Raw genomic sequence first — 12,500 nt, 5'->3', positions numbered from 1 at the left:
TATTGACATCTATACACTTATAGCTGATGTTCATTAAAGTATGCAATGCCCTAACTCACTAACACCTCAAATGGGCTCAATGGCCCTACGGTCCCCCAGTCTCTCTCCCAGTCTCTCTCCCAGTCTCACTTCCAGTCTCTCTCTCAGTCTCTCTTTCAGTCTCTCTCCCAGTCTCACTCCCAGTCTCTCTCCCAGTCTCACTTCCAGTCTCTCTCTCAGTCTCTCTTTCAGTCTCACTCCCAGTCTCTCTCCCAGTCTCTCTCCCAGTCTCACTTCCAGTCTCTCTCTCAGTCTCTCTTTCAGTCTCTCTCCCAGTCTCACTCCCAGTCTCTCTCCCAGTCTCACTCCCAGTCTCTCTCCCAGGAGTCGATGGATTAATGGAAGGGACATGACTGCTTAACCCACTGACACCTCAAATGCCCGACAACACCCCCAGTTGACAAATAAAATCGTCTCACAGTAGACAGAGTAAAATCTGTGAAGTCTCACTCCTAGGGGTTAAAGCCTTTTTCCTCTGATATTTTCCTGGTTTTCAAGAACTACATACGCTCTCACCTCCTTTCCGTTTCCTTTTGCCATTAGTACAGTTGAATTTGTGCTGGTGCTCTAAGGGTTTTTCCCAGCATCCTTTAAGTTTCATTCCTCACCAAAACAATAACACAAAGTGCAAATTCCACTTTTTTGGAATTCGCCCTTGTCACACCACGGCCACATTGTCCCGGGAGACCAAAAGAGCTTTGTTTTACCATGCCAAGCCTCGCAGTGGAAACCATGGGGGTAAGGCTTGGCGTGGTAAAACAAAGGTTTTTTGGTCTCCCGGGACAATATGGCGACCGTGTGACAAGGGCCAATGGCCACCATTCTAGTATTCTTTTCATTTTTATTTTCCCTTTCAAACATAAAATTCAAAAGAATAAATTTTACGTTTGAAAGGAAGACCAAAAGGGCCAATTTGCAATCAAAGGTGTAAGGTGTGTACAAAGCCCCTCCATCAATAATAATATTATTGAATTGGTGTTTACAAAGAGCTCCAAATAGAAGCATCACTACCAAACAGGGCCTGAACAACCAATGAAATCAATGATCGATGACAATCGATAGCAATCAACATCAATTAATCGATTGATATTGATAATCGATGGACAATCGCTCGAGCTGGATTTTGTGGTTATCGACTGTCATCGAATATCAATTCCAATGATAACTGACGAGAACCGATCAATTAAAATAATACTAATAACATCGACTTTCATTGATTACCAATAGGAACACCAATCAATGACACTCGATGGAGTTCGCCACTACTTCCGTGTGATTATCGATTGGTCGACGCCAATTAAATAACCGTAATTGATTGCCATCAATTGTTTAGGCCCTGACAGTACCAAAGCTATAATTACAAACATACGTGTATTGACAAGACACATTCTTGTAGCATTCGGTGATATTCTCTCCATTTTTACTCGCAGCTGCCTCGCATTTCACTGAAAATAAGAAAAGAAATTTCACATGTTGACAGAGATCAGCAAAATATTGTAACCAACAGTCTAAAGAATACTGTTTTTTTGAGAGTTGGGGACGGGGTCTTAGTTCTTCCTCTATTATTAATAGTTCTCATGTTTTCTTTCATCATTTTCTACCTTTAACAGTATGATTCACTGTACAATCAACAGCTGCTTGAGTAGATGGATCAATTTTTGGCTCCGGACAAAAATATCTATGAACGTCAAGAAAAAATCGTCCTTCAAATACGACTTTACGCCATTAAAGATATCTAAACTTAAAATACTGTAACGTTTGCAAAAGGATATTGTCCGAGAAGAAGGTCATCACATATCACGGTTTCTCCCTCTGTCTTCAAAATTTCCCACAAGGAAAAGATAGTCACACAAATTAAGAAACGAAAGAACATGACGAAGGACATTCACTAAGCCTCCGCCATCTTGAATTTTTCCTTGGGCGACTGCTGACCACATTGACAGCATGGATCCACTTGGTCTTGTTTTCAGTTGCTCTCGGTCAGGAGACGCCTGGTGAAAATCATGTCTGTCAGTGAAACAGATGTAAAGAGATGGTTTGATATCGTGCAGAAATGGAGCAGTGAGAATTCTGCAGATAAATGCAGGGACACGTTCAAAAGATTCGATGAACTATCAAGTTTTCTGAAAGAGCTAGAGAGGGCCATTGCAGAAGCGGTAGGGAAAAAATTCCCTTCTCTACTGAGACTCAGATTTTGACATGTCTGGTATGGAGCACAATTGAAAGGTCCCAATTGCTTAAGCCAAATGTGCCCTTGTTTGTCGTAGTGGGTCTATTTAGTGGCATATTGATGCTTTTTGTCTTTCACAAAACTGTATAAACTCCACAGGATGAAAAGCAACAGAGTGCCATTATGTAGGCCTGCCTGGACAACCAATATTTCCAGACAGCGATTTTAATCCTTCTCTGTCAATCTTGCTCTTTTACTTAACTTTCACAAAAGCAATCATACATCTAGGTTATCTTTGTGTTTTTCTTTCCAGATTAACTATTATGAGAGGTTGTACATGTACATTTTGTCTGTACAGGAGTTCCATTTGTTTGCCCATATTTTGGCACAGAGAATTCACAAAATTTAATACTTTCTTACAGATGCATAGGGTGGCCATCTTGAATTCTGTTATTTTGATGGGATTTACATGGGATCAGTGCCTTACATGTTGTGCATGGGTATAAATTTGGCTGTGTCCAAAATATTTTTGTACCAGATCACAGCCGTTGCAGTGCTATTTTCAGCTGTAACACTGCAACTGATTGACACACTTCTTCCTGATGGTGACGATTTTAAAGCTGTAATTGACAGCTGTGACAGGTGTTATAGGTTATGGAGCCAATTGAGAACCCTGCAGATTTATCTTTATATTTCTGTAGACTCAGATTAGTTAAAATGTTAAACATTAGGATTCAAACTGCTTTCAAATTATAAAACTAGTCCTAAATTCATAGGGCCACAACATGTGTGCATTTGCACACTAAACATCCTGTAATATTAATCCCTCAAGTGGAACAATGAAACAGCAAGATGTACAAGTCGTCTAGGATAAGCACTACACTGTATAAACTTTAGGCCATGTCCCTCAATCCTTGTTGATAAAATTCTGTGTTCATGCTGTTGTGGTGACGTCTCTCGTACAGTGTATGTGGTTTGAGGTGATATCCTGAAAGGCTTATACACTTGCAAACACAGGATTATGTAAACTCAAATTTAATTACCCATTTGTAAGATTGTGATAGTTACGTATTATTTAGAAGTAATTAAGGTCATGATGAGCCAGAAAGAAATTCTGATTACTTTCATCAATTTTGTTTTGCAGGCAGATAACCCCCAACAAGTTTTACAGAAATATCCCAGTGTTGGGAAACTCCTTGGTGAATTGTATAAAAACACTGTCCTTTTGTTGACAGGTGAGATTTCCTGCAATTTAGATTATAAGAGAGACAAGTTGGCAAAACAAATGCAGTCAAAGAGATATTTGACAGAAAACAATTATCGGTGATTCCATTGAAAAGAACACAAAATTAATATAAAGATAATTTTTCTGAAGGTTTCTTGAGATCAAGATAAGCTTCATCCCTTCTATTCACCACCCCCCCCCCCACCCCACCCCATAAAAAAAATCCTCTTAAATTTTAGCAAGACACCTTACAGGCATTAATTTTGGTGACCTTAACAATGTCTAGGTCCGCTAAAAAGTACCAGTATATCACCTTTAAATCCTAAAAATGTGAGACTTGTAGATTCTACTCTGTCTGAGGTCACACAGTTTAATAGAAAATGGTGATGATTTGGGCAAACTTGATGATGTAATACCTTGCAAGCATCCTGACTACTTGATTGGTTGAAATACTGCATCATAAAGAAATGATAATTTTATCATTTCGGTCTTACTTTTATAATCAAGCAAAAAAAAAAAACTTTTAAATTTAGTAGATCATCCTTTAGAATACAACCTGCCAAAATGGAAAATCAGACCACATTTCCTATTTGAGAATGATTGACAAGGCCCTGCCGTGGGGTTGGGAGGGGGGGGGGGGGGTTGGGTGGTCCCATGTCACTTGTGTAAATTTTAAAAGCTCTTGTGTTGGTGCTTTGTCAATGTCTCACTTTGCTTTCAGAAATTAAAGGAAATTTAATAAAAGGATGTTGTTTGTCGCGGTTTCACTTTACACACTTTTTAGGCCAAGTCGCTTGTTGAAATTTACCCTGGCAGAGCCTCATTGGTGCTCCTTGTTTTGAAATGTATTTGTTAAATCCATAGAGGATGCATTTCAGACAGTTGTAAGATGCAGTTTCGCACTTGCATGCTATTGTGGTGCCCAAGGAAGAAAAACCAAAAAAGCTACAGATTGGGTGCTAATGCAGCTAAGATGTGCGACAACACCTACCCTGCCAAATAGCAACTTGCTTGAAATTGGAGAATACTGGGGTTACACTGCACAAGAAAGCATGGAAGTTATGGTTGATGAGGTTAGTATGAATTTCTAAAAACTACAATGTGACTGTAGCACCAAATGAGTGGATTAAAGTAAATTGATCACCCTTGAGTCATTCAGAGCAAGGCAGGGTATTGTGGGTTGTGAGGTGTTTTATATCCAATAGTGGAGCAATGCCATTGATGCTTGCAAGCATTATAAGTAATCTGAACAGACTACAATAGCTATCTAACCCTAATTCTAAAACTCCATTCCATATTCTTCATTTTCTCAGACTGAAATGTCTTCGTAGCAATATCTTCGACCCTCATAACAAATAGGAAAGTTTTGTTCCTGAACATTTTCGTTTTGTTTTAAGCTTGTGTCATCATTGTGTCGTGATTTGGAGGTCTTGAAAAGTTTTACATGGAATGCTGAAGAAAGGTGAGCTGTCTTACAACGACTTATGCTTTGTTTTTAACAAATGTCTTTAGCATATTAAAGCGAACAAAATGAAAATTCTCTTAGAGCAAAGTGAAAAACTAGACTAGTGTACTCTGAGGAAAAGCTCTTGCAAGATGCAACCCACAAAAATAATTTAATTCCAAGTCCGGAAAGTTCAGAACCTGGCACAAATTTATGTAAAGCAATTTTTCTCATGACTTCACTTAATTCTCCTCTGTTTGTAGCTTGATTAATGTCTGAACTGAAGATAACAAATGTTTGCTTTAGTACCATCACCTAGCCATATTCTTGCCCAGAACTGTAGTGCAATGTATGATCCTATTTCTTTCATTTGCGACAGAGAATATTATCCTTACAAACCACTTTCGGGGCTTTGTTTGAGGGAAATGTCAGAGTTTTGCTTGCCTCTTGTACCTCTGCCGCAAGCAAAACCTCTGGTAAGTAATCTTACACACCACCATGCACTCCACTATCTGTTGGAGCGATGCCAGCAACAATAGAGAGCTTTAGATTCTACGACAAGGACGAGAACGAGTGCGAGTTTTGACTGCCCGTTTTTAGCGAAAATACTAAGGAAATTTATAACCCGTTCGCTTAATCTTACTCTTTGTTAGCAGTATAGGTTGCTCAGTTATTCTTATTGCTGGTAACTGAGCCTTTTCGCTGATCGAAAAATGCCCAAACTGCTACCGTGTTGTTGACTTGTTTTGACACGACGACATTTTCGCAAAACCTCGTACTAAAATGCATGACGACGGTATCACGTTTTTCCCGCCAAAATGACGCTGATTTGCGCGCGCTCACTGTTGTCTTATAAGAAAATCTCGTACTCGCAATCGTTCTCGTACTAGAATCTAAAGCTCTTTGTTAGGGACCTTGAGATCAGAGGACGAGGACCCTCGGACTACGAGTACGAGTTTTCCGTTCTGAGCATGCGCACTTCGAAAAATGTCAACCTCCAAACCTTATGCGCATGCTCAATGCGGAAAACTCGAACTCCTCGTACTCGTAGCCGTGAGCCGTGAGGCCACTCAGTTGGCAGCCGACCTGACCTCGTGGTTAGTGCGCTCCACTCCGGATCGCGAGTGGTTCGGGGCCTGGCCGGGGACATTGTGTTGTGTTCTTGGGCAAGACACTTTACTCTCACGGTGCCTCTCTCCACCCAGGTGTATAAATGGGTACCGGCGTAATGCTGGGGGTAACCCTGCGATGGACTAGCATCCCATCCGGGGGGAAATATAAATACTCCTAGTCGCTTCATGCTACGGAAACCGGAGATAAGTGCCGGCCTGATGGGCCTTCCTAGGCCTCTTACTTTATCTGTAAGAGACAATGCTAAAGAAGTAACTGCAGAATATCCGGCCACTCAAAAGCTGTAGGCTTCGAAAATGCCGGCTACATGGCTACATGGCTACATGGCTACGTGGCTACGTGGCTACGTGGGTGATGAAAGAACGAGACATTGGTAGTGGTGAAGTTGTAGTTTTCTAAGTACTTACCGGCAGGCCTAATCAGTGAAACGAACGCCTAAGCTTAATCATTAAACGAGTGCTATATTCTTCACACAATCTCGTAAACAGTGTAATTAACCGAACAGTAAAATGGAAGCTTCATTTTTAAAGTATTTATTGAATTTCAAAGAGCCTGGGCGCTAGGTTCTCTGCGCAGCCGCGTAGCCACGTAGCCGCGTGGCCACTATTTCCAGAAGTGGTTTTGGAATGGTCGGGTATTCTGCACTTAAGCCATGCTTAAATTGTCCAGATAAGTACAGCGATCACTTCTCCTTTTCGTCTATAATCCGCCTTTCAAATATGTTCATTTATTTCAGCAACGCCAAGGACAACAAGAACGCCATGTAATCGCCTCATGAATATCCCCCCGGGGGGAGGGGAATTCCCACATAAAAAGGGGAGGGATTCTCGTCGGAATGTTAGATTAACGTTAACCAACGAGCATCCCGGTTTTTCTTAGATCACGAAAATAAGCAGGTTTTTGGGCGTGTCACTTGTCACTTGTCACTTGTCAAGTGACTTGTCACCTGACTTGTCACCTGACTTGTCACTTGTCAAGTGTCTTTTTATTTCAGTGCTCGGGCTTTGACCTGAGCACGTGAAAATACTTGTGGCGCTGTCAACCATAGATCGCTATAATGCGTTGGTTAAACGCAGCCTAAACTTGCGTTTTCCATTTCGGTGTATTTCTTGGCCGTTTCTGTCCTGACAACGACGTGAAATGGCCAAATTTGAGGTTATGTGGAGATAAAGATAAAAAGTTAATTTTCTTTCCAAACAACACAGCTTATACTGTACCACTTATATTTTTGTTATAGTGGTACACACTTTTCTTCGTAACGACTTCGAATAAATGCTAAATAATAACAAGTTATCATTTCGGGGTTCAAGTTAAGTTATATTTCAGATGAGGTTTTTGTAGTTGTTTTCGTTGTCTTTGCTTACCTTTGAACCCTCCCCTTGGACTGTGTTAGTGCAACTTGTCAATAAAAGGTTTATGCATGTGCAAACGTAGGTTTTAGGATCACGTGAAGCCCGTGCGCCAAACTTGTGAGGTGCGTGGCACGTGCAATTTCCTGTAACCAATCAGATTGGTCAATTGCGATTCCGGGAAAACAAAAATCATTGCAACTTACATCTCAGTTTGTTACTTTAAAAGGTAGAGAAAATTCTTTGCTGTCAGAAAGGCTTGGATTTAATTTCGAGGTACTGTTGCGTCTTCTGCCGTTTGTTGATTTTATTTTGAGTCTGATAATTATTTTAAGAAGTTATCAGTCGTGCTGTGTCTTATTGTACTGATCATTTTTTAATATTTTGTAGTGTACAGGGAAATGTCTTCTGTGTTTCTGATAGTGTTTCAGTGTTGTTTTTGAAAACAGTTGCATCCAGAAAAGGTATGTTCAGCTTTTTTTTTTAGCGACAACTGAAGGCCAAATACCAATTATCACCAGCAATGCAAGCAACAGTATGAGCAACATACGAAGAGGCATTGGCTGTTTTTATGCTAGGAGGCGACTGAACAAATCGTCCTCTGGTTTGGTGTACTAATGTGAATCGAAGACGTAAGTTCATAAAAGATGGACGATGGACAGACAAAACTGGATAAGCTTGAGCGCGTAAAGACTGGCACAAGGTATTGCGTGGTAACCTTACCTTTCGCGCTAACCTTCTTTCTTCCCGCCATATTGAAAACGTCTCACAAACCATCGCTTCCATTTCCCTGCGGTAGTTAATTTGTCGATATGTTCGTCCAACGTGAATTTCCTTCCGACTTACTTGGTCGACTGGTTCTTCTGGACGGACAAGTCGTCTTCCAAAATTGTCTTCCAAGTTGGATAAATTTCAGACGGCTAACAGTGGACTTAGCGGGCTCCGTGCAAACAGACTCAACATTTTTGGCCAACAACTCCCAATACTGTTGTGTGTTACATGTTGCGTCTGTTTGCACACCCTGTTGCATGTTGTTGGTAGTTGCTGCGCGCATTTACTGCGAACTTGGATTGACTTGTTCTTCTAGACGGAACTTGAAATCGTCTTCTTAGCGGACAAATTTCAGACGATTAAGTCGTCTAGAATTTGCTCGTCCCCTTTTCTCATCCGGCGATTTTTCCTTGAGGCGATTTGTTTGTCTTCTGGTGTGAAAATGGCCATTACCTTCTCCTAACCAAAGGAGCTAATCATGCACACGCTTCAGGGTTGAATAGGTTGCTTGAGCTATTGTTTACGTCGGTGTTAAACCGACCCTAACTTATGACTCCTACAGACGAGTAAGTTTTAAATGGCAATTATTATTTGCATGCAGTTTTCACATAAACAAGTTTTCTCTTTGCCATATCATGATTTGCAAAGGGTGACCGGAGGGCAAAGCGTCTGCCGCGTTTTCCCATACAAATAGCATATTTTTAAGCTGCTCATTTTATTTCTGGACAAATAATTTCATGTATTCAGCAGAATCATCGTGTTTGTAAAAAAGGGATCACATTACTTCTTTCTTGAAATCATATATACGCATGCAATTTCGTCACTGGTTGACACGTGTTTCTTCCTGTTTAAAAACTGACTTGGAAATTTGCTATACTAAGGAAAACAAGCTACTTTTTTGCTAAAATGAAAAATATGTCAAGTGTGGATCACATCCTTTACTGATACTGTACTCTCACAGATCTCCAGTTATCTTACAATGCTCGAATAGCTTTGTGGAAAAGGTACCAGCCAAGTTTAGAATCAGAGGTAAGACCTTTTGAAAGATCTTCCTGTGGAAAAAAAATGTTTCTGTTTCGTGTACCAGAATTTTCTGTGCGCATCTTTGTTTTGAATCCCACAAAGACTTGAAGGTCACAAGTTCTTGGACCAATAGACCGAATGCATAAATGGTGGTCCACTTTCCCACACGCTTGCCGTGGGAGAACAGTTTTGCTGTTCCCAACCCAGCTTACCACATGTATGGCATGTGAAGCTGCCACTTAAAGGGGTGCCTAAAAACACCCGGCTGGTATGTTAGCTACGCCATGTTGATAAGGCCCAAAAGGCCGAAACAGCTGTCCATGGCTGCTAATTGATCGGGTGAAATGATAGTGCGCATGCGTGATGTGTTGGCCACACCGGGTTGGTGCTAGCGTGTGTCCCCTTGCTTTTATTTGTGTTGCCAAAATTGTATTCTTTTGTTTATATGCTTTAACTATCCTAGCTCTCAAGCAACATTTCTTTTGTATTTTGTCCATGCAAACGAGGCTAGCGAGTCTAATTAGCACATGAGCAAAATAATTTTTTTGGCGCCATATATGCACATGGGAACTATTGAGTAATAATATTTTTCATTGTTTCACGTTGTTGGCAGATTTTAGATCTAATTGAGATGTCAACTGTTCGTCGCCCTTTCATGTCCACAGCACAACTACAGCACGCGATATCTTCACGAGACCTGGTAATTTACGTAGAATTTTTAGATTTATAGAAAATGTCTGCGTCTGTGAAATAACATTTTGCTGTGAATTAACAGTCAATTGGATAAAAGGCCATCTTAGTTGTATTTTTTTTCATTTGGGTGCCGGAAAACGAACCAATCACATTCTGGCTTATATTAACCAATCGTAACATACGCAGACAATCAGGGGAGCCAATGATAGAACAAAGTAGATATTTTCAGCCGTGGCTGAGGGCGGGAAAACACATGCGAGCCTCTGATTGGCAGAGAAAGGGGTGTGGGAATTTTGCAGTTCGTAACGCAGATAGGCAGTTGCAAAAGAGTCGAGCCATTTATAGTGGTGTATAGCATTCTTAGAAACAAAGCCCATCGGATTCACTGTTATCGAAACAACCAAACAACTGAATGCCAGCTTGCATTAAGCCAAAAGAATGATGAGGGAGTTTAAGGTTATCCCTAACATATGATTAGGGTTAGTTTTAGTCATCGTAAACAGCTATTTGCCGAGTGTTTCATTTTGAGTGTGTGATTGTTTAGAAACCAAAATAAACGAACTTAGGTCTTGTAACTCGTCACTGAAGTGGCGATTGGTGGGTGATACTCATTTAATAGCTCGGGTTCGATTGTCGGCCCATGCAGGTGTTTTTTTTTGTTGTTGTTGTTGTTGGCAAGAAGAAAGATTTGGCCCAGTGGCAATTTACGAAAGGGAAAAGTTCTGCGCCGCCTGGTAACAAAACCTGAGTCACCTATTTTTCTTTTTCTACTTTATGACAGCCACGTGCCTGTGTAGAGAATCCCGAGTTATTTACTTTAAGCATGAGTATCTTGAGGTAAGACGACTCTTCAGTTAACTTAGAATCCATTACACACTGATAAACCATTTTAGAGGTTGCATCGGCGTTTCGTTCAAAGCGAAGTCGAATAGGAAGTTTTTCCATATCAAAACTGCAGAAGAACATTGGTTTTATCGAATACAATATTTATTAAGGGCCTTAGTAGTGTTAGGTTATGCCTACGCGGAGTATTAACATACTTGTTGCTAAAATATGACTAGGATCGGTGAAAATCGTCTTGAAAACGAAAGCCCGGAGCAGGCTTCCAAAATTAGTAATGGATTTATACACCGCACTTATCTCATGATGGTTTACTGGACTACCAACACCAGGGTTTTCCCCCCCCCCCCCCCAAAAAAAAAAAATATATATATATATGCTACTCCTCACGAACAGTGTGTGGGATCTTTAACGTCCCACTGTGTGAATTAGACTGGGCCTACGGTTTATAGTCCATATCCAAGAAGAACTGAAAGTCGAACCATACAAGGGCAGCAATTTCTCCACCTGAGCTATCGGTCGTCAATATAGTTTAAACACTAATAAACCTTTAGCTGTAACTGAATGTAGTATGTTTATCGATCAAACCTAACGTGAGCTTGACTCTTTTTGAATACACTTTCAGTTTGTTTTTTGCCCGAACTCGTGGAAACCCACAAGTAGCAAAACTCCTATCAGCATTTAGTGAAATGTGCGTTGAGGAAAACAAGCAAGGGAACCAAAATGTAAGAAGAAAACGATAAATACCGTATTTCCTCGAGTAATCGCCTTCCTTTGAGTAATCGGCTTCCTCCTATAATCGCCCCCCTTTGACGGCAATATTTAAAACAATCGCCTCTTTCGAATAATCACCCCCCTACCCCCACCCCCTTCGCCATCTTCCCTTCTTTATCCCCTCCCTGTCAAGATAAAAATTGAAACCTTGCACAAGGGTCAAGCTTTCACTTCATGTTCACTTTATTTGATGTCATTATTATTATTATTATTATTTATTTAATGAGATAATAAAACCGAATATTTAGGGCACGATTTCCAGTGAGCAATATTTGAAATAATCGCCTTCCGCGAGAAGAATGGTTATTGGTATATACCATACAAGTGAATGGTGCTTTCCGCACATTCTGATTGGCCAGCTCGGAGGAGAATATCAAGTACTATTCATCTCTGAGCCAACGAAGAAGAAGAAAATGGCTTCCCGTTTCTCTTCCGTTACAGTAGGGCAAATCTTCTCGATAAACTCGGCAGATTATTCAACTTGTGTGGTATAGAGCGAGTTTCAATCGAGTGTCGTAAAACCAAAACCAAAGTAATTACTTTGGCCAATCAAAAAGGACGGAGAAAATACAGTAAACCAATCAATAATCGAAGTAATTACACGTAGCCGACACAAAGTGCGGGAAAATGTGCACGCGCGAGCCGCGATTGGTTTTGGTTTCACTTCTGATTGGTTGACAAAATGGCGCGAGAACTTTGAACCAATCACTGAGTGAAGTAATCATAACCCAACGTTATTATCTAATTACTTTTGACACTCAATTGAAAACCGCTCTATACTAAAACAATTATTCACTTCAGTGTCGGTGAAAGTTGTGGATAATTACCTCCACTGCAGTGAATTTATTATTATTATTATTATTATCATCATCATCAAGGTTTTCAAACACCTTATTCCAAAATGGCCACAATGCAAATTAGCCCTTGTTGCCTCATTCTTAAGCTAAAAATTCAAAAGAATATTTAATCTTTAAAGAGGCAACAAGGGCTAATTTGCAAGCAAACAAAAGAATACTAAAATCGTAGCCATTTTGGAATAAG

At 40.4% G+C, this 12,500-nt stretch overlaps 2 protein-coding genes across 2 annotated transcripts in view; one reads left to right on the top strand and one right to left on the bottom strand.

The window, feature by feature from the left end:
• The window catches only part of LOC137973407 (TM2 domain-containing protein biscotti-like), a 7,724-nt gene extending 5,765 nt beyond the window's left edge, over positions 1 to 1,959 (bottom strand). Inside the window, exons 1-3 of the mRNA XM_068820204.1 lie at positions 1,812 to 1,959; positions 1,641 to 1,717; positions 1,409 to 1,484 (exon numbers count right to left, since the gene is read on the bottom strand). Of these exons, the coding sequence (XP_068676305.1) occupies positions 1,409 to 1,484; positions 1,641 to 1,717; positions 1,812 to 1,924 (266 nt within the window). The 5' untranslated portion in view covers positions 1,925 to 1,959. The remainder of the gene's footprint in view (positions 1 to 1,408; positions 1,485 to 1,640; positions 1,718 to 1,811) is intronic.
• A 46-nt stretch (positions 1,960 to 2,005) lies between these two features.
• The window catches only part of LOC137973406 (Fanconi anemia group C protein homolog), an 11,493-nt gene continuing 998 nt past the window's right edge, over positions 2,006 to 12,500 (top strand). Inside the window, exons 1-11 of the mRNA XM_068820203.1 lie at positions 2,006 to 2,195; positions 3,354 to 3,444; positions 4,299 to 4,507; positions 4,832 to 4,896; positions 5,258 to 5,354; positions 7,588 to 7,634; positions 7,749 to 7,822; positions 9,091 to 9,158; positions 9,766 to 9,852; positions 10,627 to 10,682; positions 11,311 to 11,410. Coding sequence (XP_068676304.1) covers positions 2,043 to 2,195; positions 3,354 to 3,444; positions 4,299 to 4,507; positions 4,832 to 4,896; positions 5,258 to 5,354; positions 7,588 to 7,634; positions 7,749 to 7,822; positions 9,091 to 9,158; positions 9,766 to 9,852; positions 10,627 to 10,682; positions 11,311 to 11,410 — 1,047 coding nt within the window. The 5' untranslated portion in view covers positions 2,006 to 2,042. The remainder of the gene's footprint in view (positions 2,196 to 3,353; positions 3,445 to 4,298; positions 4,508 to 4,831; positions 4,897 to 5,257; positions 5,355 to 7,587; positions 7,635 to 7,748; positions 7,823 to 9,090; positions 9,159 to 9,765; positions 9,853 to 10,626; positions 10,683 to 11,310; positions 11,411 to 12,500) is intronic.

This window comes from Montipora foliosa, chromosome 10, assembly GCF_036669935.1.
Source record: "Montipora foliosa isolate CH-2021 chromosome 10, ASM3666993v2, whole genome shotgun sequence".
NCBI classification, from domain to species: Eukaryota; Metazoa; Cnidaria; class Anthozoa; order Scleractinia; family Acroporidae; genus Montipora; species Montipora foliosa.
The sequence above is the reverse complement of the archived record's forward strand: the minus strand, read 5'-3'. Positions and strand labels throughout refer to the sequence as shown.